This window comes from Arvicanthis niloticus, chromosome 4 (genome assembly GCF_011762505.2).
Source record: "Arvicanthis niloticus isolate mArvNil1 chromosome 4, mArvNil1.pat.X, whole genome shotgun sequence".
Lineage (NCBI taxonomy): Eukaryota > Metazoa > Chordata > Mammalia > Rodentia > Muridae > Arvicanthis > Arvicanthis niloticus.
The window spans coordinates 118,555,685-118,580,724 of NC_047661.1; the positions used below are offsets into that span (position 1 = coordinate 118,555,685).

The 25,040-nt window shown below is 39.4% G+C and overlaps 1 protein-coding gene across 1 annotated transcript; it reads left to right on the top strand.

Annotated features, from left to right (window-relative positions):
- Positions 1 to 3,706: 3,706 nt before the first annotated feature.
- LOC117706913 (guanylate-binding protein 2-like) lies at positions 3,707 to 23,743 on the top strand. The gene is made up of 11 exons (XM_034500085.2): positions 3,707 to 3,937; positions 7,366 to 7,574; positions 8,061 to 8,188; positions 9,499 to 9,608; positions 15,591 to 15,787; positions 16,134 to 16,376; positions 17,862 to 18,142; positions 19,220 to 19,432; positions 21,109 to 21,211; positions 21,489 to 21,682; positions 23,112 to 23,743. The coding sequence occupies exons 2-11, from the start codon at positions 7,385 to 7,387 to the stop codon at positions 23,220 to 23,222; spliced, it is 1,770 nt and encodes a 589-aa protein (XP_034355976.1). The 5' UTR covers positions 3,707 to 3,937; positions 7,366 to 7,384; the 3' UTR covers positions 23,223 to 23,743.
- Positions 23,744 to 25,040: the final 1,297 nt, after the last annotated feature.

Sequence of the window (25,040 nt, forward strand, 5' to 3'; positions counted from 1 at the left end):
ATGTCAAGTGTAGTACAAGTGCTCATACAAGCTGTTTCTGACTCAAGACCATTAGGTCAGCTGAGACATCCTGTCTATTGGACCAAACAACTACTGGATCCTTGGTCTTTCTTTCAGGAAATATGACTGTTGAACTGCCTCAAGGCCACTGTCTTCCTAACCACAATGTGCCCAAATGTCATAACTCTAGGACACCCAAACATTGTTAATGTGAAGCTGTCAATGGTTTTTCTCAGTTATTGAGGAATTTTATTTATACTCAGTAGTTTAGCAAAAGGACTCTGACTCACTTATCTCTCAAGAAAAACACTACAAAGAAGACTTTCGAGCTTAAAAACAGAAACTTGTTTTTCATTTTTCTTTAAATTCTACAAGACTCACAAACATTTAAGTATGCAAGTCATTTTGGGTTATCTAACACAAACAAATTTTACTGGTCTAAAGAAAACAACCTATTTCCCAGCATTTAAATCCGTTTCTAAGAAACCTGGGTCTGCTTTCACTTTCAGTAATATTATCTCTTCCCACTTCTAAAACATGCCCTGTTTCACTACGTGACTGTTGTTTTTCTCTCTTGCAGTCTTTCACAGTGTAGAGGAGCGATGGTTTCTTTAAGTGCATTTCCAATTCTGGATCCCATGAAGTTGTTTGCTGGTGTTGGTCTTGGACACCTCCAAGTCTTCACTCCCCTTTTCTCTGAATCACTTTTTTCCTTGGACAGATAGGATAGTGAGTAACTCATGAAGCAGTCCTGTGAGCTTTATCAATACATGTACAAATGTGACAGAAAAACAATTGGTGAGTACACTGTACATGATAATTTACTGAATGAACAGAGGACCTTCTGTGAAGTGGCAAATGGTGTAGGATGTAGAATAAAAATTTTCAGGTTTTTTTCCCTTAAAATTGCCCTCTGTGGCTTAAATTGCCTTCAAAAGTATTTTAATTAGTTTTTTTGCTTAAACATATAAAACAATGGATTTGTTCAACATTTCCATCAATGTGGATCATTGTTTATGCTCTAGTTTGCTTTTCTGTTGCTGTGATAAAACACTGAACAAAAGCAACTTGGGGAAGCAAAGGTTTATTTTGTTTTACAGATTATGGTCCTGTTTTTGAGGGAAGTCAGTGTGAACTGAAGGCAGGAACTGAAGCAAAGACCATGGAGGGATGCTTCTTATTGGCTTGCTTGCTGAGACCATTTCAATGCAGGACAGGCTCACCTGCCTAGGGATGACACTGCTCACAGTGGGCTGGCCCCTTCTCTACTCAGAGAGCAAGAAAATGTCCCACAAACCAATCTGATGGAGTCAATTCCTCAGTTGAGACTCTTGCCCCCAGGTATGTGTATATGTGTGTCAAGGTAACAAAAACGATGACAGTATTTTTTCCCTATATTTATCCCTTGTAAAACCTATTTCTTTCTATTGGTCCCTTTTTTAATCTTAAATAGTTCCCTTCTAGTGACCCTGTTCTCTCTCTCTCTCTCTCTCTCTCTCTCTCTCTCTCTCTCTCTCTGTCTCTCTCTCTGTGTGTGTGTGTGTGTGTGTGTGCACATGCACACACATGTATGCCTGTGAAAATAAACCTACATTTCAAATAAACATGTAATATTTGTCTATATTTTGACCCTTCTCTTATCTGAGCTTGTTGCCTCTCCTACAGGATTATACTTTCTTCTTCCCATTACTTCTCCTCCTCCATCCCACTTCTATGATATGTGTATTGTATTTCTCTACATATAATACTGAATAACACATTTGAGAGAAAACATGATAGATCTGTCTTATATTGTGTAGCATGAAATAATACAGTTCCATCCATTCTCCTAAAACCCTTCTGTGTGTATCCCTCATCTTCTCTACTCTCTCTCTGTTGGAGAATGTCTCAGCTGCTTACATAACTTGAGTACTGTGAGTAGCACATCAATAAACATGGGTATGTAAGTGGCTCTGTGGTCGGCTATGTACAACAGCTCAGGTATATTATAATTTAGAGTCACTGTAGAAGTAGGAAATGAATGCAATGAGGGAGGAGGAAAAGAAAGAAAAATTTTTAGTTGAAATAAACACTCTTTATATGAGATGGATCCCCAGGTGGGGCAGTCTCTGGATGACCTTTCCTTCCATTTGTGCCCCACACTTTGTCCCCATATTTCTTTAGACAGGAGCAATTCTGGGTTAAAAATTTAGAGATGAGTGTTTGGCCCCATCTCTCAACAGGAGATTTAGCCTAACCTCTGGATATGTTTTCAACAGATATCCAACTCATACTACAGACACCAAACCCAGACACTATTGTGGATGCCAAAAATTGCTTGCTGACGGGAGCCTGATATGGCTATCTGTGGAGAGGCTCTGCCAGAGCCTGACAAATACAGATGTGGATCCTTGTAGCCAACCATTGGACTGAGCATGGGGACCTCAATGGAGGAGTTAGGGAAAGGACTGAAGGAGCTGAAGGAGTTTGCAACCCCATAGGAAGAACAACAATATCAACCAACCAGACCCCCCCAGAACTCCCAGGGACTAAACCAGCAACCAAAGGGTACACATGAAGGGATCCATGGCTCCAGCCACATATGTAGCAGTAAATGGCTTGTTGGGCATCAAGGAAAGGAGAGGACATTGGTCCTATGAAGGCTTGATGCCCCAGGGTAGGGGAATTTGAGGGCAGGGAGGAGGCAATGGGTGGGTGAGTGGGGAAGTACCCTCATAGAAGAAGGGGGTTAGGGGGCTTGCAGAGGGGAAATCCAGGAAAGGAGGTAACATTTGAAATGTAATAAATAAAAAAAAAATCCAAAAAAAAAAAAAGAAAAGAAATAAACACCTTAAAAGGAAATGAAGAAAGAAGTTATAAAGGCGGAAAGAGCAAGAGATGAAAAATATGATGATTCAGCAACAAAAATATCTTCCCACAGCACAGGATACCTGTGGGATAGAATTCACAAAGAATTCAAACAAAACATCTTAAAAAGCAAAACCAAAAGTTTACTAGAAACATAGTGACAAGGGGAGACACAGTGGGTAGAGAAACAAAATGAATAAATGGAGTACTATACTGGATTTTCTCTAGGATGTCAAGTGTTTGGGCAACTCTAGTCTTTCCTTTGATTTAGGTGTTGAACATGTGATGGACACCTTCAAATAGCTGCGTGTACTAACTTCATCTTAATACCTTTCATTAAGAGACAAGTCATTTTCTATTCTGATTTTGCTAAGTGACTCTGTTATTTTAATTAATCATCATATTTATTTGTGACAAGAGTATTATTTGTGAGAATCTGGTGGTGAAAACCCATGCATCTCACTAATGTGCAAGTGGGAGCTACCTTCATTATTATTAATTAGCTCTCCAATATCAACGTTTAGGGCATGGATTAGGTTTGCAGGATTCAGAATTATATAGACTGAGGCATTATCTCAGTGCGCTTATAGCCTTAGATGGGTAAGCATTAGTAATTAAGTCTACTGTGAGTTTAGTGTTCAAAGCAGCCAACCCCAAAATAATAACAGATAAAACAGTCTCATTCCTGAGACTCTCAAACTGCCTCACAAACATGGACTGTACCTTATGGTTTCAAATCTAGCTCCCCGCCCCCAATGACCAGCACTTTCCTAGAACTCCTCAGCTAGAAAATCCTGAGAAGCCTGTGATAACTGGTTAGCAAACACTCTCCTTGAATTCTGCACTAGTAACTGATTATTTAGGCACACCGAGTACTTTTAATTTCTCTTTCTTCTTTATAACTCTATTTGCAGAAATAGCTCTAATTTAACTGCCTCAGCAGAAACTTTTTGCTAATGCTCTGGACCACTCAGGAATTTGGAGGGACAAAGTGATAAAGCACCTGGTGCAGAAGGCATCCATCTGAGCATCCTGATTCAGGAGGGAAGAAGCCAAGTGCTCCTCTTCACTTCCTAAGTTCAACCCAAAGGTAAGGATTTCTGCTCCAGGTGAGACAGGGGGAAGTGTGGGAAAGGCTTCCAGGATACTGATGAATCCTGTAAGCAACTGCTGTGTGTGGCTCAGGAGTCTTTAGGCTACAGAGTTTGTATGGAAGGAAGGTATGCTGTCAGCTCCATTGTTTCTGCTGTGCTCAGTTAATATGTATAAGGTAATGGAGTCCACAGAAATTGGGGGAGGGGTGCTTCAGTCTTCCTTATACTTTAAATAGTTTTTGCTGCCCTAAGACTCTCACACAAACTTGCCTACACAGTTGCCAGTTTGTACACCTCTTGAAAAATGAGGTTTGTACATCACTGGCAACTTGGAACATGTCACAACAGATACTCTTCCCACTGACGACTCAGGAGGTTATGAACTTTTCTGCAGACACCTTTTCTGGGCCATCATTATTGATTTCTTCCCATTTCATGGGGTCTCAACCCATGTAAAAAGGAAAAACTACCGGGATTTGAGAAATGGCTCAGTGCTTAAGAGGACTCTCAAGTTTGGTTCCCTGCATCCAAGTTGGGCAGTTCATAACTGATGAAGCTCCAGCTCCAGGTTTTTTGACAACTTCTGTCCTTTGTGGGCACCCACAAATGCATGGTAAACCCATGTACACATAACTAAAATGAATTTTTAAAAAAAATCCAAACTCTTACCTTGTTAGTGTCCTGGGTCATTTGTTGTTCAAAGGGAAAGGTTCAGATCCAGAAACATGACCAGCATCTCTGCTCTGTTCCCTGCAAGATACAGGAAGCAGGACAAGGGAGGCCTGGCTCTCTGTTGGATTTAGGTGGAGTAAACCAGAAGTGATGAACGCTAAGGCGAACACAACCACTCCTTGTCATTTACTTTCTATATGATATCCCTTCTGACTGGGGTGAAAGACAATTTTAATGTAGGCTTAATTTGCGTTTCTCTGTTGAACATTTCCGAAATTTATTATTATTATTGTTATTATTATTTTGGTCATTTGTGCTTCTTTTGAGACTTGACTGTTCAATTCATCGTCTCACTGATGGATCCACAGTTTAGTTTTTGTTTGTGTATATGTGTGTATGTGTGTATGTGTGTTTATTTATTTTTTATAGTGTTTATTTTTCTGGATATTATGCTCTGAGGCATGGCTGGCAAAGATCTTTCTCTGTTCTGAAGGCTGCGTGTTCACTCTGTTACCAGTCTCTGTCAATGTGCAGAAGTGTTTTAGTTTTGTGTAATCCCATTTGTGAGTCTTGTGGTTAATTCTCACATGGTTAGGGTTTTATTTGTACATGCTGTGCCTGTTGTGAAGTGTTCCCCAATATTTTTTTGTTTAGAAACTTCAGCTTATTTGGTTTTAAAGGACTATTTTTGTTATTTTGTTTATGTATATAAGTATGTTTATAAGCCATGTGTGTATATATATGTTCATAAATATGTGTGTGTGTGTCTGTGTGTGTGTCTGTGTTTGTGTGTACCTGAAGAAACTAGAAGAGGACTTTGGATACCCTGGAGCTGACAGAGCCCATGATTGTGAGTTGTCTGACATTGATGCTGGGGACTGAACTCCCAAACTCTTGAAGAGTAACAAGTATTCTTAACCCCCGAGCCATTGTCCAGCTATGGAACATTGAGTTTTTTTGTTTGTTTGTTTGGGTTTTGCTTTGTTTGTTTTGTCCAGCCATTCAGTCTGTGTCTTTTAACTTGCACACCAAGGACCTTTGCATTTAAGGTCATAGGTTTTGCTATTACTCTTGGTTCTGTTTGCTGATATGGTTTATGTGTTAATCAACAGACTCTCTCCAGGGCACACATCTGCCCACGAGGACTGGGCTGGAGAGGCTGCTCCTCTACCACCACAATAATGGAATTACTTTTCCAACTTTGGTAGCAGCTTGATCCCCTTCACAACGATCTACAGGAGACTCTAAGGCCAAATCCCCTCTTTTGATCACTTAGGCTTGCAGAGTATCAATTCTGTGATCTTCTTGCCCGATACACAAGAATAATTGACATATTTAAAACAAACATTGGACAAACATCAGAAAAATAAAAATTAAGTGGTATTTTACAAGAGGACTGACTTATACCCTTCTAAAATGCCCAAGCAATGTCAAAGAATAAAAGCTCCCTGAAGATGAGAGGAAGGTAGATATCCGATGGTTGATTAAGGATCCTGAATTCAGTCATACAGCAAGAAAAGCACATTAATAGAAGAAAGCTGATAAAATGAAGTGAGGATCTATGACATACGGGTATGTCACTAGAGTATTATAAAAACGTTTCAGTTCTGGTTTCCATCATTTGACTTTGGTTACAGAAACTACTGGAATTGAAAAGTGTTACATGGGAACTCTGAAACAGTTGAACTTTTCTAGTTATCTATGGACTTCAAAATCAAAGTAGTTTTAAAGGTAAATTAGCCGTCTGGACAATCATGGCTTCTAAAACACTTAAAAATATGCATAGAATAAATTATGATCTATCTTATTTTTAATAATAATTTGCTGGAATTAAGATATGATTACATCATTTCTCTCCTTCCCATCCTCTCTCCAGTAACTTCTTTAATGTACCACCTGCTGCTCTCTCTCAAATCCATGGCTTCTTTTTATTTAATTGTTTGTTACACACACACACACACACACACACACACACACACACACACACACTCCTGAATCAATGAACACAATCTGTTCCATCTGCATAATGTTATTGGATGCATGTGATTTCAGGAGAGACCACTTGTATAACTAACTACAGACCTTGTCTATGAGGAGGTATATTCCAATCTCAGCATTCCTTGGTTGCCTGTAATGCTTTGTTTAGGGTTCAGGCCCCATGAGATTTCCCCTTTGATGTTAAGCATGTCTAATGGTGTTGTACTTCTTTGGGTCTTGTTTAGGCAGCCAAGTTGTGAGATTACGTGGTATAGCTTCCCCATCACTTCTAGCAACCCCAGTCTCACATCAGACTTCCTCTCTTTCTGACTCCTCAAGCTTTTCATCTCTTCCTCCTTTTCTGTGATGTTCCCTGAGGCTGAGGTACAGAAGTCATGCTGTAGCAGGTGCTGGGTACCACACAATCATTTGTTCCTTGGACTTTGATTGGATGTAGTTTTTTGTAGTGGTCTCCATGTGTTACAAAGAAAAACTTCTTTGGTGAAGGATAAGAGCTACACTTATCTGTGGGAATAAGGGTAAGTATTTAGAATGAAGTTAAGAGTGATGCTGGTTTAATAAAGTGGCAGTAGTGAGATCTCCTTCAAGATCCATGGCCTTATTAGCTTCAGGTAGTTAGTTGGGTTCCCAGCCTAGGTGTGTGTGCTGCTATTGCATCATTTGGTTTATAACAGCATGCTCATGATAGTCCAGGTCACTGAGGTGAGTCCTTCTGGCTGACTCAGAACATCCCCTGTTTCATCTTTTCCTGCAGACAGAAGGGTACTCTGAAAATGGCCTCAGAAATCCACATGCCAGGCCCAGTGTGCCTCATTGAGAACTCTGGTGAGCAGTTGGTGGTCAAAGAGGAAGCGTTGGAGATCCTGTCTACTATCCAAAAGCCTGTGGTGGTGGTAGCAATAGTGGGCTTCTACCGAACAGGCAAATCCTATCTGATGAATAATCTGGCTGGAAAGCAGAAGGGTGAGTGCTACTAGAAAGCTCGGCTCAGTCCTCCCTCCCACTTTCACTCTCAGCATCCAGCAAGCAAATGTGAGGATAAAAATGTCAGAGATGCAGGTGATATAGGATGCTTTGTGTCCATCAGTGGACTTTTCTGAATTAGCCTTCTCACTGCTTCCTCCCACAATCCCATTACTTCTTTTAAAGGGATAAGCATGTCTTACTGGAAAAAAATAATACATTAATAGAGACAGTCAACTTACTTATTGATGAATTATAGAATATTTGTTAGAATGTTCATCTAGGAGGAGCAAGAGTCTGCTGATGTCTAAGGTGGGAATGAATGACTGATCAGCATGGCATGTTCTGCCCGCCCTGATTCTGGGATCATAATCAAAACCAATACTTGTAACTGGGTGTTCTCATGTAAATGGTAAGTGTGCTCATTCCAGTGAGATTTCAGGAAGCGTGTACTATTTATCTCTTTATCTCACCCCAACTCTGCAGGCTTCTCCCTGGGCTCCACTGTGCAGCCTCACACCAAGGGCGTCTGGATGTGGTGCCTGCCTCATCCCCTGAAGCCAGAACATACTCTAGTTCTGCTAGACACTGAGGGCCTAAAGGACATGGAGAAGGTACAAAATAGTCTTTCATATCTACTCATGGTGCATCAATAATCCACTCCCGTTCTTCATTTATACTTCTGATGAGTCACAAAGTAGTGTATAACTTCCCTGACATAGGAAACGAGAGTTGACACTAAAGTTAACTGATTAACGGAGAGTGAGCCGTCATAATAATAACTGACAATAGTTTTGTTTTTTATTTTTTTATACCATCACACCATGTTTTGGTATCACTTTTTAATGATGTCTCTAAATTTGAATATAGATTTTTTGAACATGCTGAAGTGTGAGCCTATGTAAGTGGTAAGAATTGTAACTTCTACATAGCACTCTCAAGGAGAAGAAAACAATCTAAAACTTATGTATTAGGTAGTTCTCTATTTCTGTGAAGAGACATCATGACCAGGGCAACTATTATTATTTTTTAAAACATTTAGCTAACATTTAACTGTTTCAGAGGCCGAATTTATTATCATTATGGTATAGAACATGGCAGCAGGAATGGCATTGGTTCTAGAACAGTAGCTGAAAGATACATTCTGATCCATAGGCATTATGAGAGAGAAGGAATGGGAGGGAAGGAGGAAGGGAGAGAGCGAAGTCAGAGAGGATGGGAGGAAAGGAGAGGGAGAGAGGGGGGAGAGACAGGGGGGAGAGAAAAGGGGAGAGAGAGGGAGAGAGACAAAGAGACAGAGAGACTAGGCTTTTGACACCTTAAACTCTACTCCTAGTTACACACATTCTCCAATGAGGCCACACCTCCTAATCTTTCTTATTCTTTGAAAAAATTTCCACTCCATTCATGATGACTAAGCATTTAAAAATATAAGCAAGCCTGTGGAGAAATTTTCACTCAATCCATCACAATTAGCAATAGCATCATTTTATTATTATTGTTTATTTCAAACCACCACAATCTGCAATAACATCTTTTTTCATTACTACCCTTCCCAATAAAAAAAAAAAAAAACCCTCTTATTGACAGAACTTACTTTCCCTAGTGCTAAAACGGCCCATACTATAACATGACCTGTGAATGAAATCCAGCATGCCAGTTTAGATTTTCATAACTGACCAACATTATGACTAAGTGTGAATGTGCTTCATGCTATCATATACATGGATGTACCTTGTCATATTTGAATTGTACAGGATGAACTGAAGATTCATAAAAGTATTGTACAGGTAGAAAATTATTATGTAGTAGAAATGACTCACCTTTGATGTTATAGCTGATAGGAAACAAACAAGTGTCATCTTTTCCTACCTGAGTTGATGGACAGTCTCTTACTCACCCTTCTTCACTCACTGACCTGTAGGGTGACAACCAGAATGACTGCTGGATCTTTGCCTTGGCAGTCCTCCTCAGCAGCACCTTCATCTACAACAGCATGGGAGCCATCAATCAGCAGGCCATGGACCAGCTGCAGTATCCTTTTGGTGTGGTCTAGCATAGTCCTAAACCTAGAAAGAACAGCTTCCATATTACATCAGGTAGATTGGTAGGCAAGGACAATAGTATTAAGTCTCTCAATAATAAATCCTCTGAAACGTACCATGTGAGTTTACCTCACTTTGCAGAACAAATTTAAACTTTTTACATCATACACTGCCACAGACAGAATGGTACACTGCTGAGAGCATCCCTATCTGGACCAATATCCTGCATTTTTCCAAATCTTCAACATGATTCAGAACCCATGTTCTCAACAATCAGTATTATCATTATCTCTAAATGTTAGTAATATCCTGACTGCCCCACTGGATACTATAGGTAATATTTATCTTTCATACTCATCAAGGGATTTGAGCTTGTGATTGCTCTTTAGTCTGCACCTCCAGTGTCAGTCATCAATGTTTCTCCAATCTACAGCTAAGTAATTTTTTCATCCTCTGCCATTGGATACAAGACATCCTTTGAAGCCAGTGCCCTCAAACCACACGACCTCCTTTTTTCAACCCCTAGTCCACAATGCCTTTATTGCTGAATATTTTACTCCTTGCTGTGTTGAGAGTAGTAACGAATAAACACTGACTTTCACTATTCTCTCCCAGTTCTTCTTCCTAGTATTGTTCCTTCTTTTTCCTTCCCAGTTATCAACTCTAAGTTACTATCAATGACACCAGCGTATCCATGAACTTAACCTCAGGTATCATGCTGCATTCTTTTTTGTGTATCCTTATGCTCAACCAAAAGTCAGATTATCTGATTCCCTCAGCAACATTTCAAGTATCAATTTTCTTCTCTTCAGAACCATTGGTTCTTGATCTAGAACTTCATCATTTCCTAATATCCCACCTCCCTCTCTGGCTAACTGGTGACCTTTGAGGACTCTGAATGTCATAGCTCATCCCTTCTTGCACATTTATTTATTCTCTCCTCTTAGTGCCTAGGCAGTATTATTTTGTCTGATGCGTTTCTATGCACCTATATTTCAGTCACCATCAAATTTCTGTATAAAACTGTGACAGATTCATTTTTTTCATCTTTATGTAGATCTTTAAGAGGTGATTTCATCTTAAAATTTACAGAAACAATTCTTTAACCATTCCCATGATAGCACATTCCCACATGCTTCACAATGTTGCTCTGCTCAAAACCTCATCTTGATCCTTTCCTTCACATCCTAGAAAGTATTCATTCACAGATGCTTAAAATTCTTTTCAGCATAGCTATTTCCCTAGACCAGTCTCACTATCTTTCCTACATTGTCTCTAGTTCTAATACTCTTTTCTGACTGTCTCAACTGTCAGTTGGAATTCCAACAGTGTGACCTTATACAATACTGCCATATCTACCTTCTCTAGTTTCAAAATCCACCACTGGCTTCCTACTTACTAGAAAATAAACTTGAAACTTTTTACTTTAGCCTTCAAACTTATATATCCTACCACTTATTTCCTTAATGTGAATGCCCTATGCAGTGGAGTTCATACACATGTTAGATACACTCATATTGTTCTATCACAGGGGTTTTAACTACTATCTGGAATGTTACCCAAATAGAAGTTTCAAATGTTTCATTTCATTAGTATCAATTGTGTTGTTAAGGCCTAGATAACTGTTACTTAGATAGTCTACCATTATAAGGAAACTTTCTCATTGCTCTCTGCTGTTACTAGGAAACTTTTGAATGCCAATATTAATTATAAATTCTGTTATGTTCTATGCCCTTAGAAGCCAATTATGCTAAAAGCTGGTAGAACTGTTTTATATAGTTACCCACAATAAGCTTGGACCTGAACCAACTGCTCCATAGTACTTCCTGCACCTATGTATGATCTTTTATGGTATTTGCTTTTATAAGCTGCCCTGGGATTGAACTCCAACATAAGAGAAACACCTACACCAATTTACAAAACTACTTGTAATAAGACTTACATTTTGAGCAGTGGTCTAGTATATGTAAGTTCCAAAGACCTCCCTGGAACCTGACATTTTATGTGGTAGAAAGAGACCTGTACATGGGTAACACATCCTGGTTGGCAAGTTAAGACATAAATGTTAGACAAGTCCCATACTGGTAGACAAATTAAGACATGAATATTAGACAAGGCATGTTCCCTGGCATAGTTAATACTGCAACCAATGGGAAAAGAATAAGTATACAGCAATGACATGTTCCTAAGGAAATTACCCTTTCCCTAAATCTTGATTGGTGAAACAGCTTGGCACAGATGTTTGTAGATTTGGGGCTTAAAAACCCTGTAGAATGTGAACTCAATGTCATAGTTCAGTTCCTGGCCAACCAGTCTGGGGGTGTATGTTCTATAAACTATCTCTGTCTGACTGAGATAGGTGTTCATGTGGTTTCTGATGCAATTCCTGGACACCAACCTCTCTCTCTGTCTCTCTCTCTCTCTCTCTCTCTCTCTCTCTCTCTCTCTCTCTCTCTCTCTCCCTCTCTCTCTCTCTCTCTCTGCCTCTCTCTCTCTCTCTCTGTGTGTGTGTGTGTGTGTGTGTGTTGGTGCATATGAGCTGCTTGCTGAGTCCAGAAAGATCATATTTCCTAAAACTTTAATTTCACCAAGTTGTAGGCCACTGAACATGCATAATGGGAAGTGAACTCAGGTCCTCTGCAAGAACAATAACTGTTCTAACCACTGACCCATCTCTCCAGACTCTCTACTGGGGCTTTCATGGACGGTTCCTCTAATTCTTTTACATTTCTGCTAACAAGTATCATAGAAAGTACATGAAGATCTCTCAGCAACTAGACTATACACTTATTCTCTATTTGGGTTAAGGCAATTTTGTTACACCAAAATAGGAGTAAATATCCAAGATTTTGAAATAATTTACTTATTGTTTTTGTTTCTGTCTCCATCTGTTACACCATAATCTCTATGCTGGTAGCATTATTCCTTGAGATTGCCTGATTCATAGTAGAGGCTCAAATAGATGTTGGAGATGAAAGGGTGTGTTTGGTTTACATGTTACAGTCTATCATCAAGGAAACCACGATGCAGAGGCTAGACCAAAGATCTTGAGAGATCGGTTCTTTTTTTTTTTTTTTTTTTTTTTTTTGATCTTTCATTTACACTTCAGATACCATCCTGTTTCCCCATCCCCCCCCCTTAGAAAACCCCTATCCCATGCCCCCTTTTCCTTTTTGCATTTATACATTTTTTTAAGAAATGTTAATCTTAGGCTTTATAAGTTTGGTATTGTTCAATCAGAGGTGTAACCCACTACCCAACCTAGATATATCAACTATCTTTGACTGGTGGAGATACATGAACATCTGCTTCCCTGTCTCCCCCCTCTATCTCTCTTTCATCACCTAGCTTCTCCTCTCCTTCTTCTTCTCCTCTTCTTACTCCTTTTCTTCCTCTCAGTACTCCTCCCACCTTAGCTCCTCCTACACATCACCCTTCCTGTTAAAAGGAAACTTTTCTCTCAAAATACAATTAGAGCATAATTATGCCTATTTGTACCAGTGAGGTACAAGATAGTCCTAATACCCAGTCCATCCTTTTGTTGACTAACCAGCACCTGTGTCATCTATCCTAACTAAAACACTTAGTTCTGAACCTGGCTTTTTCCTTGGCTTTAGGATGAATGTCAGCTGATGACCATACACTCAGATCTTTTCTCTCAAAGTGAATAGCTATAAGTTTTCAACCCCATCAGAAATCCAGAATGACTGAGTTGACTATAATTGTGGGAAGCACAAAGCATAGCTTCTAAAACTTAGCCAATTTATAGAGACCTCTGAACACCTGGACACTCGCTCTACTTCAAAACGTTGGAGCATCTGTTCTTCTACCTTCTGGCCCAGGATCATCTGACAGACCTTAGTGCTGCAGAATTATTAAGGGCTGATTACTCTGTCTAGGCAGATATAATCAGTCGACTATTCTGCAAGTGTGTCCTTTTCTGGACAGTAATTTGTCTGTAGAAGGAAAGTGGCAATTCTTGCCTAGTGGCTGTCTCATCACAACTGGAGTAACTCCAAGGATGCTCAATTTCTTCTTAGAATTTAACATAGGAAGCTGTCCGGAGCAGACAGGTCTCTAATGAAAATGAACATTAATACTGAAATGTTTGTCATGTCAATTCTAAGGATTTCTGATGTTTTGAAAACCAGCTATCCATGTAAGGTAATCTGGACTGTTGCCTGTTAACTCCACTCAGCTATTTCTAAATAAAACATAGAGAACACCCTTATAATAAACTCCAAGTCATGAATTTGCTATAGTCCCTTAACTCACAGGCTGACCATCTCCAATCAGTTAAAAAAGTTAAAGAAGGACTGGGTCTAAGCTTTGTATTCCTAAGTGTGTTATACTGGTACAATGCCTATGAGAGTAACAATATTCATCTCACTCTTATATCACTAAGAAGCTCCTGCCAATGAAAACCTTAAAATTTGTGAACAAAGTAAATTGGTGCCATTTAAGAATTTATATCTTCATCTTGATATTAATTATACAGATTTCTACTAATAGGTTATGGCTATGCAATAAACCCTAGCTAATCCTCTCTATTCCGACAAAACCACTACTTTTCCCTAGGGAGACAGCCCAACATTTACCACCTTAGTCCCCATGCCCAGGGAATAGGGGCGCTGACTCATCATTAGCTTCTTCAAGCTGATTATGGGCGTTGAGATATTAGAAGAGGAGTGGGGGGGAGAGCAAGTTGACAATCCTCTGATGCTGTGTCTTCGCTGCCTCCAGATGGAATTCACGGACCTCAGAGGTTTGAGCAGGTCTGCCCAGCTTGCTTGTTGAGTAGATACACCAAGGCTGATCATTCTGCAATATACAATTCTCAAAACAAATTTTAGTATCAAGATAGTTTTTTTTTTTTTAAAGAGGGCTGACATTTTATTAAGAATGTTGGTTCTAACCGCTTTTCTACTTTTCCCCTCTTTTATTGGATATAATATTTACATTTCAAATTTTATCCCCTTACCATATTTCCCCCACCACCCAGGAACCCCTTATCCCATCCCCCCTCCTCCTGCCTCTATGAAGGTGTTTACCCACCTACCCCCAGCCTCCCTCCCCACGCTCAGATTCCCTCCCCTCAGTGCTCAGCCTTCAGGGTACTAATTATCTTGTCTCCCACCTATGCCCAACAGGGCCATCCTCCCCTACATATACAGCTGGAGTCATGTGTCTCTCCCTATGTGCTCCTGGGTTGGTGGTTTAGACCCTGAGGAGCTCTGGCTGGTTGGTATTCTTGCTCTCCTCACAGGGCCACCAGCCCGTATGGTTCACGGTTCCTTCAATTTACTCTCTAACTCCTCCATTGGGAACTTTGATCAGATTAGTGGATAGCTGTGGGTATCTGTCTCTGGGTATGTCCGACTCTGAGAGACTTCTAAGGAGACAGCCTTATCAGGCTGCTGTCAGCTTTCTCATCCTGACATCCCTATCAGCGTCTATTTTTGGTGACTGCCTATGGAATGAATACCCAGACACAATGGTCTCCCTACAACCCCCCCTTCAGATTCTGACCCACTCTTTGTTTCCATATTTGCTCCCTTGGTTATTTAGTTACTCCTTCTAAGAAAGATCTAGGCAGAGAGATCGGTTCTTGCTTCATGTGCTTGCTAGGTTACTTTTCTTATAGAGTCTCGGACTACCTGCATAGGGATGACACCACCCACTGTGGGCAGGGCCTTCCTGCATCAATTAGTAATTGAAAAATGTCCCCACAGACATATCCCCAGTCCTTGCCTATAGAGTTAACTTCTCATTGATGAATTTAATCAGTTGAGATAATTATTCTTCCCAAATGTTTCTAGTTCTGTGAAATTGACAAAAACTGACCAACCCAGCTACACAAACAAACAAATTAACAAACAAAGAACCATATTAATTTGGGGGAGGCATTGGCAGGATATGTATCATAAAATGATAAACTTGTTTCTATAGTTTTCTTAACTGAGAATGCTAGCTATGTGACAGAGCTGACTGATCTTATCAAGTCAAAGTCCTCACCTGATCAGAGTGGGATAGATGATTCTGCTGACTTTGTGGGCTTCTTTCCAACCTTTGTGTGGGCTCTTAGAGATTTCTCCCTGGAGCTGGAAGTTAATGGAAAACTGGTCACTGCCGATGAATACCTAGAGCATTCGTTGACCCTGAAAAAAGGTACCTGGATGTGGTGGAATGCTCTGAAATAAATGAAAAAACATTTTATAAATATCATTTCTGTTTGATTGACAAAGGTCTGTAGTTTGTAGCTGTGTTGTCCTACTTGCTAAAGGAAATTAAAACACAGATTAGCAGAATCACTTGAACTCCATTTGATATTTCACAAGCTACATCTTCTTAGAGAAAGGGTGTTTTCTCCCATTCCTTTATGTTTTTGTATCTTTCGTTCATCATTAGGTATTCTAAAACTTGTGTAGGCTTTGTGAATGTTATGGAACTAGAAAATGTCATATATATAAATAATTCATTGGAAGTTTACTACATTTAATTCTAACTCTGGCAGGAGCTGATCAGAACACTAAAAGATTTAATAAGACTCGACTGTGCATCAGGAAGTTCTTTCCAAAGAGGAAGTGCTTCATCTTTGACAGGCCTACTGAGAAGAAGCAACTCTGCAAACTAGAGACTCTGCCGGAGGAGCAGTTGTGTAGTAAATTTGTAGAACAAATTGCAGAATTCACCTCGTACATCTTCAACTACTCTGCTGTCAAGACTCTGTCTGGTGGCATCATAGTCAATGGGCCACGTAAGTCATTCTTTTTACTTCTTACCTTGACATTCCTTCTTCTCACTGTAGAGGATACTCAGGGAGACACTTCCAAGAAGACCAAACATCATTAGTTGATGTCAGTGAAAGTGTACCATGCAAACATCCCATGGTGGAATTTACTGGGGGAACTACAGCCATTTCTCACCATTTCATGTCTGTAAAAGCAAAAGAGAAAATAACTAGAACCCAATTCATCCCTAAAACACTTTTTCTCTCACTCATTGTTTCCATGTATATAAAGGATTAATAAAAGTCAGGAGAAATACCATGTGTGTGAAGTTTGTTACTCTGGACTGCTACTTTCCTGTACAAACAAAATGTTTAGTAATGATTTTAAAGAGTAAATTATTGAGTATAATGATGAGTAAACAGATATGATTTCAACCCTTCTTTGAACACAACATATTCAAAAGACACTTTTAAAGGAAACAAACAAAAAAAATAAACCCCCAGATTCACAGTGATAAATAACAATCACATAATTAATAAAACATTAGGAGCTATTACTTGGTAGTCAGGGGTCTAGGGCAGTGTGACTTCGGTTCCTTGGGGTAGAGAGCACTCTGTTCTTTTAAGCTGATGGGTAGGAGATGGGGATGGGTAGCAGTCAACCAGAACAGCAGAAGTTAAAAGCAGACATACTAACGTAGCAGAAGAAGGCACAGAGTGGAATACAACTTTTCAACTTTAAGAAAGTAAGAGTTGGCTGACTAAAAGAAGAGAGTGGGTGAGAAATAGTGTCCCACTGATGAAGTGTGGAAGGATGGTGTCCTGAAAAGATTGGGACATGATTTAAGGACATCACCATTTGTTTTAAGTGCTATGGAGGATTGGCAGGCAGGGATTCTGAGGGGGACAGGTAAAGCTTTCTAGTCTACATGCATAGTTTTCTTGAGTATTCTGCATAAAAAATGTGATGCTCCAAAGGGCAAGACAGATTCATTGTGATGTTTTTTAATCCATCAGCAAAGCTCTGAGAAAACCTAGATGATTTTCTCATCAATGTATAGCTTTCTGGGAGAGCATCTGGGTTGATCCATTATATAGGCCAGAGATAGGACTAGAAGGAATCACCATTTAAAAAAACACAACTATAGAGTCAGCAGTAATGGCAAAGCTGTCACTTTGGTTTTTTTAATTGATTAAGAATGAAATGACAAATGAATTCAAGGAAAGAAAAAAGTGGGGAGAGAGGAAGGAGGGATAGTAAAGGAACCAGATTTAAGAACATAGCTCTCCTTCCTAAGAACTAGAAGCCACTGAATCCAACATCTATCTTTCAAACAAATGAAGGAGGACCAAAACCTAACCAACCAACCAACCAAAGGATTTAATATCCTCTGAACTTTGTGGTTAATAAACTATTATATTGCTGCTTTTTCTTAGAGGATTATAAAAAACTGTATGTAGAGTGATCTCTCTACCAATTGACAGCTATTTTCTTAACTTTGTTTTGTATAGGTCTAAAAAGCCTGGTGCAGACCTATGTCAGTGCCATCAGCAGTGGGACTCTCCCCTGCATGGAGAATGCAGTCCTGACTTTGGCCCAAATAGAGAACTCAGCAGCAGTGCAAAAGGCCATCACCTACTATGAGGAACAAATGAATCAGAAGGCCCAGATGCCCACAGAGAACCTCCAGGAGCTGCTGGACCTGCACAGGCTTATTGAGAGTGAGGCCATTCATATCTTCCTGAAGAATTCTTTCAAGGATGTAAATCAAAAGTTCCAGAGAGAATTAGGGGTAGGTATTGTAGCAAAATCATAAGACAAAGAAAAGCATGGATGCTTTGAGGGGTGAATAATTTTCTTAGTCTCTAAGGCAGTGACATTGAATGATGCATACATATTTACAGTGATTATTGAAAGATTAGATTCTTCTGGGAGCTATGTTCTCAGACATTGTGGGAATTGAACAAATACATTAAGAAAGGATCATTTATTTTCCTTTTCATAATATATTTTCTTATTCTTCTAGAGATTTTTATCATATTCATCCTAGTGTAGTTTTTACTCTTCATGAAAGCATCATTGTTGTGTTTCCCACTGGTAATGATAAACCAATCATAAGATGTTTTACTGTTTGACCAGTGGCAATGCTTTTCAGATTACCAAAGCAGGATTTTACAAAGGACTTGGTTTTATTTAGAGGTTCTAAAAAACAGGACAGTCAATGTGAACAGGAAATTTACTGCTCTCTAATCTACAGAAGATTAAATATCTGCCATTTAGGTACCTGTTTCATGTTATTTGGAGATATTGCTCTTCTGCTATGCTTTTGAAACACTAGCATGCACTTTACATCATCTTCAGTATTTTCTTGGCTATATGGCGAGGAAATACAAGGGAATAATCCAATATTAAAGAACATTACTTAGCCCATTACCATTTTCTGGGTATTTCTGTAGAGCTTCACACAGCCTGACTAGAGACCTCCAAGACTGGTGTTGTCACTCCATCCCAATAGTCAAGTAAACCTTAGTTCACTAATCACAAGGTCATGAAGCCTCAAAGAGATGAGTTCAGAAAGTCTGCTCAGGCCTGCCTAGCTCTAAATGATCTGTCAATGAAAGCTTTGAATAGATAAAGGCTTCCCTCCTGAGAAGTGGTCCCTGTTCTCTGGAAATATCTCTGGAGCAGGAAAACAGGGATAAAGGCCTTTAGGAAATCAAATTTGAAGTATCAGTTTCTATAGTCAGCACCCTTGTCTGGGAGATTCTCACAATGAGATGAAGAGCCTGGCCCCACTTAGACATTCTCCAGTAGTCTGCTGTGTTATCTCTCTACTTTCAACCATCCTTGTAATTTTCTCCTTACCCAGAATCTGCTGGTAGCAAATCAAGATGCCTTTGTTAAGAAGAACAACAACCTGTCATCAGCTCGTTGCTCAGATTTGCTGGAGGATATTTTTGGACCTCTGGAAGAAAAAGTAAAACAAGGGAAGTTTTCTAAACCGGGAGGTTACTACCACTTCCTTCAGATGAAACAGGAGTTAGAGAAAAAGTATAACCAGGCTCCTGGGAAGGGGCTCCAGGTAAATCAAGAAGTTGGTACCATTTTGAAGGTTTGGTGAGGAATCTCTTCCAAATGCCAATGTGAATGAGGAAGATGCAATGGTGTTGATGGAGAGTGGACTTGTCTTGCATTCATCCAGGTAGACAGCCAACTGTGAGACAGACAGCAGATTTCTCCTTGGAAACACAACTGGACCTCTTAGAAATGTTTGTGGAATTCATTCACTCACTCAACCATTTCATCATCTAATTGTCTAAAATGATTTATTTGGCATTCTGTATCAGGAGCTTCTTAGGTTGTAAGAGACAAGATGATTAAAAGTAATGATGTTGGTAATAGCAGTTAGCAATTAGATTGCTTTTGTTCTTTTTGAGAAATTGATTCTCTTAATTCTCACACCACCACAGAAATCATGCATTGTATTAGTGTGTCTATAAAGCTAAATAGAAAATGAGGCACAGTGAATGCAAGTCTCAAAGCCAATGAGCTGTGTACATTGAATGCAACTTCAAAGAGCACCATCTGCATCCATCAGGTTTAAACCACCCTACACTGGTAATAAAGTTTAACATTGGGTTTGACTTTGTATTGTCTACAAATAATAATGTATTTTCAATGGCTAGATGTTTTCTTTTAATTCTTGTCAATAAGTCATGTAGGAAGAACCCAGTGCCTCTATGGTGGCTCTACCACCTACTTGTTCCTAGGCTTCTTCGTCTTTTCTCCACCAAAACATTAGTCCAGGAACTCCATCTCCAGGCTGTTTCCATGCTCTAAGATAGTTGCAATAGATTCAGACTCTTCTTCAGCTTTATACCCCAAAACAAAAAGGAGGGACAAAATGACAAAAGAATGGTGCACCAACTCCTCTTAAGATTTTGAAGATGCACCATGTCTTTTCTGATTATACACCTTTCACCAGAATTTAATCCCATGGAGGTCCCATATTTATAAGAGATAAAGTAATTTACTTTTTTGATAGACCATGAGGTAAATATTTAGTAAATTGTTCAAAGCTCTTAGAAAGACCAGTAGCTATACAGGAAATAGAAATTTCAAACAATAGGAATAGTCTCTAAAAATAAATGAATGCATATTTCAGATGTAGCAAGATACCTTATATTCTGGGAGGTCATGGACAAAGTAGAAATTAGCAAGATATGAAGAAGATCACAATCTATACTAGGTGTATCCTGAAGGACAATGAAAAATGCCTGATGCCATTTTGGATGAACTATAAAGTCATCTTTGAGCATTTGAGTAATAGGAGCATTCTCAAAGTGACATGGCAAAGTTCTATATACTCCAAGATAAATAGTCTGGAGCAGTAGTTTAAGAAGAGGCTAGTCTAAGCATGTGAGATTTGAATGAAACAGACGATAAGCAAAAGGCTGATGTTACATTTATGAAGCAAAAACTGACATGATCAGCTCATAGTTCTGAGATATATGAAGCTGATAAGAAAAGAAGTCAAAGATACAATTCATTCAAAAGAGTTTATGAGATACTAAAAGATGGTGCTGGGAAAGGATCAGAGTTGGGGGTGCGGTGTTCTCTAAGTCAGTCTTATGTCGATTATACATACGAGGCTATTTGGGTTGTTACATAGCAGTTCAATTAATGGTTGAAATCAATTGACATCAATGACAGTTAACAGACATATTGGCTTATCTCATACTTATTCTATACAACTAGGCAGATGTGATGCTGAAAAATTACTTTCAGTCCAAGGAAGATGTTGTTGAAACACTTCTAAAGATGGATCAGTCACTCACGGAGCCAGCAAAGGAGGTCGAAGGTGAGAGCTGCTCAAGACACTCCAGATGGTGGAAGCTCTTGACACATTTAGCAGTGTTGGTCCATATGGAATCCTCAATTGTGGGGAAGAATTTCAAGCATCATTCGTGGTGTTCTTTTATTAACTGGCATTCACCGTTATCTGTTATTAATTGGCTATTCCATTCAGAAATTGTTACATGAAATTTTATCAAAGATAAGAGAAAATCTTAAAGGAGCTAAAAATCAAAAGAAACTCACAAAATTTAATCTTCATATCCTTTGCTTCTCCTCCTCAGCGGAACGTATAAAGGCTGAAGCTGCTGAAGCTGCAAACAGAGAGCTAGAAGATAAGCAGAAGAAGTTTGAGCTGATGATGCAGGAGAAGGAACAGAGTTACCAGGAGCACCTGAAACAGCTGACCGAGAAGATGAAGGAGGAACAGCAAAAGTTAATCGCAGAACAGGAAAACATAATAGCCCTTAAACTTCAGGTAATATGCCATATCATCTCAGTAAATTCTTGTGTCCCAATCAAAAATAGGTGTATCGGAGAGCTGGAAAAACATCTCAGTAGTGAAGAGCATTTGTCTGTCTTACAGAGGACCCATGTCTTGTTCTCAGCGTCCACACAGTGTTTACAACAGCCCATAACTCTATTTCCAGGAAATTGGACCTCCTCCTCTGGCCTCTGCAGGCACTGCATATATGTAGTGAATTTACATACATTACAAGCAAAACACTCATCACTTAAAATAACATAAATAAATCTTAAAGTCAACTGAGAAAATCAAAATGCAAGTTGATCAGCAGGCTGAGGCAGGAGGATAACTAGTTCACAGTCAGCCTGGGTTAGGAAGTAAGACCTTTGCAATGAAGACTCCTGCAGTACAGTAAATGGTTCAGAAATTCTGATACATTTTCATCCTATCACTGCTTAACTCCAGGCCTGTCTAGTGAGTAAGAGCTGTTTATGGCTGGATGAAATTCTTTATTAGGCTGTCCATAGACACTGGCTAGGAATTGCTTAAGCATCTTCTACGTATTTCCATTTCATAATTCTAGACTGTTATGTGTGTGTGTGTGTGTGTGTGTGTGTGTGTGTGTGTGTGTATGCTAGATGGGGACATTGTAATTTCATGAGATGTAAAGTAATTAATACAATATGCAGGTTATTTTCTCTACTGAATTGAACCAAAAGGGAATTCATTTCTGCTACACCTAGGATGACCTTGTCTTTGGAAGCATCCCTAACCATCTATCTACTCAAGCTCATGGGTTAGGTACCAGATTTGCAGTATTCTGCATTCTTCTACATGTGTGCTGAGTCTCCAGGATGGTTCAGAATATCCTGTGAGAACTTCAGATCCCAGTTGCTTTGATATATTTCTGTCACTGGTTTCTGTCACTAACATGTTGGGCATGTACTAAATTTCTTGACTGAACACCTGCCCTGATTCAGGTAGTGACCTTCCATTTTGTTTGAGCTCATCTTTATCACTTTCTTCCATGTGTTTGAGGGTCTGCATTGCACAACTCAGAGATGAGGCAAGAAAGAACAGGCAAGCTGGTGTTGATTTTATAGAAAACTGTGTTTTACATGAGTCAAAGGACATAAGAATGGGACCTGATGGTTGTTGGCTATTGTTGTTTTAGAACTGTTAGACTACATCTCTAAAGCTGGAGAGAGCAAAGGAAAACATTTATAAACTTCTTTAGGAGACAAGAGAAAGACAAAGTTGGAGACAGAGACAGACATACAGACAGCAGAGAGAAAGAGTGGAGGAGAATATTATAGTCAGAAAAGGCTTTCAAGGGAAACGCCAAAATCCACAAAGGTTAAGTGTATCTACTAGTGGAGATTCTGTGAAACACTGTGGAGCATGGAGCACAATCTGAGTTCGGCCTCTATTTCTGTTTTAGGAACAGGAAAAACTTCTCAGGGAAGGATTCAAGAGTGAGAGGAAGAAACTTCGTCGAGAGATTGATAAAATGAAGAAAAGGCAATTGTGTGGGATATGCACCATACTCTGAAGGTCTGAGGCCCAGACCTCTCTGCCAAGCACTCTTCATCACAGAATTTGTTGACTGAACACCTCAGGCTTTGAAACAACTGTTATGGACCTCGATTCACTTCAGGTCAAAATTAATCACATGCAACTCCAGTTTGAAGTTCCTCTGTGTGCAGAATATATGTTTGAGTGGAGGCTCTGTCATCTGTCTTTTATTGGTCCTCTTAGCCTGCATCATTTCCAACCACATGTTCCTTCTTTATACTCTTAAGTTTTCCTCTTTCCTACAGTAAAGCTTCTACAGTCACAGAGCAGGCAATTTTTAACTAACTTGCAAACTGAATTCTTTTTCATTTCTCTGAGGAATTTGATGTTTTACTACACTCATTCAAAACCTAAATCCCATCTCCCCACTGTGACAATATGTCTTGAAATTTCTCAGGAAAAATGTCTTGCAAGAATATGAGTTAATAAAAATGACTAGCCCACTGTAATGTTTCTGAATGTGTATTATTATTTGTGGTTGATTATGGAAATAAATGAAAATTCTAATAAACTAAAATGTTATTAATTTTTATATCATTAGGTAGTATCCAGGGTGCCTAACTCCAGGATGTTAAGAGTGCCTAATCTCTATTTAATAAGAATAATGCCACCAACCAAGGATACTGTTGAAGTCATGGGTCTCATCACAATAACACAGAAACAGAAAATACCTTTTGTGTGTACATTTTTGGCTGGTGCTCATATCAAACCCAGGACTGTGGCAATGCAGTTTGATTAAACATTAACTCTCAGATAACAATCATGCACATAATGTTTTCTGATATAGGTTTTAATCCGAGGTGTCAGCATTATTTGTGCTCATAGAAATGTCTCAGCATCTACAGCTAGGGAATAAGGAAACCTGTGTGTTTCTCTGTTAGATCAGATGCAGGTTTCAAGGTGCTCCTTGATGACCAGCACAACAGGAGAGTTGACTACTTTGCACTGGAAAACACATCTTGGGAACAGAACCTCAGTAAATAAGGGTTCATGATTGAAGCATTATTATAAGACTGGTGATGTAGCTCAATCCTTTGTCTTGGAAACATGCAGGTCCAGAAATCCCAGGGAGTCTACTCAAGAGACACCTCATGTGCACAAGCTTAGCCATACTTTGGAGGAAGTGTGCCCTCAAAATACCTATCTCTTCTGCTTTACCACAACCCCCACCACCCAAGTCTCTGATGTTATGTTTCGGAGCATCAGCACTACTGTCTATGTATCATGGGATGCCTTTAACAGCCTTGAAGAGGACCTCAGAAGCCCACAGCTAGGCTTAGCTTGCAAAGGGAGTGAGAAGTAACAACCTCACATGGTCCCATCTGGGATGCAAGGAGACAGAAGGGAACATGGATGTCAATGCACTTTCATAGTTTTCTTCATGTAATTCCCCCTTGCCAAATTGCAACACTCTAATATGTCCATGTGGAGTTTGGTGGAAATACTACAATAGGGTGCACAATGTCTTAGTTGTGTGCTATTATGTAAGGAATAATTACACCTTTAAAGTTCAAGGGTAGACCTAGAGGTATATAGTACCAGAGAATTTTGAAGAACAATGAGCAGAAATTAAACCCAATTTGTCTTCCCTCTGTGAATCCATAGGTTGTTCATCAGGACCAAATGGCAGTTATTTTTAACATGAACTGGTATGAAAAGACCTTATCCATCTTCAAATTATATTTACCATGACTCAAGAATGACAAGACTAACTCACACTGGGAAATATGAAGGTCTTTAACATCACATCTGTCATATAAGTTTAAAATACAACATTCTTGTTTTCTATCAGAGC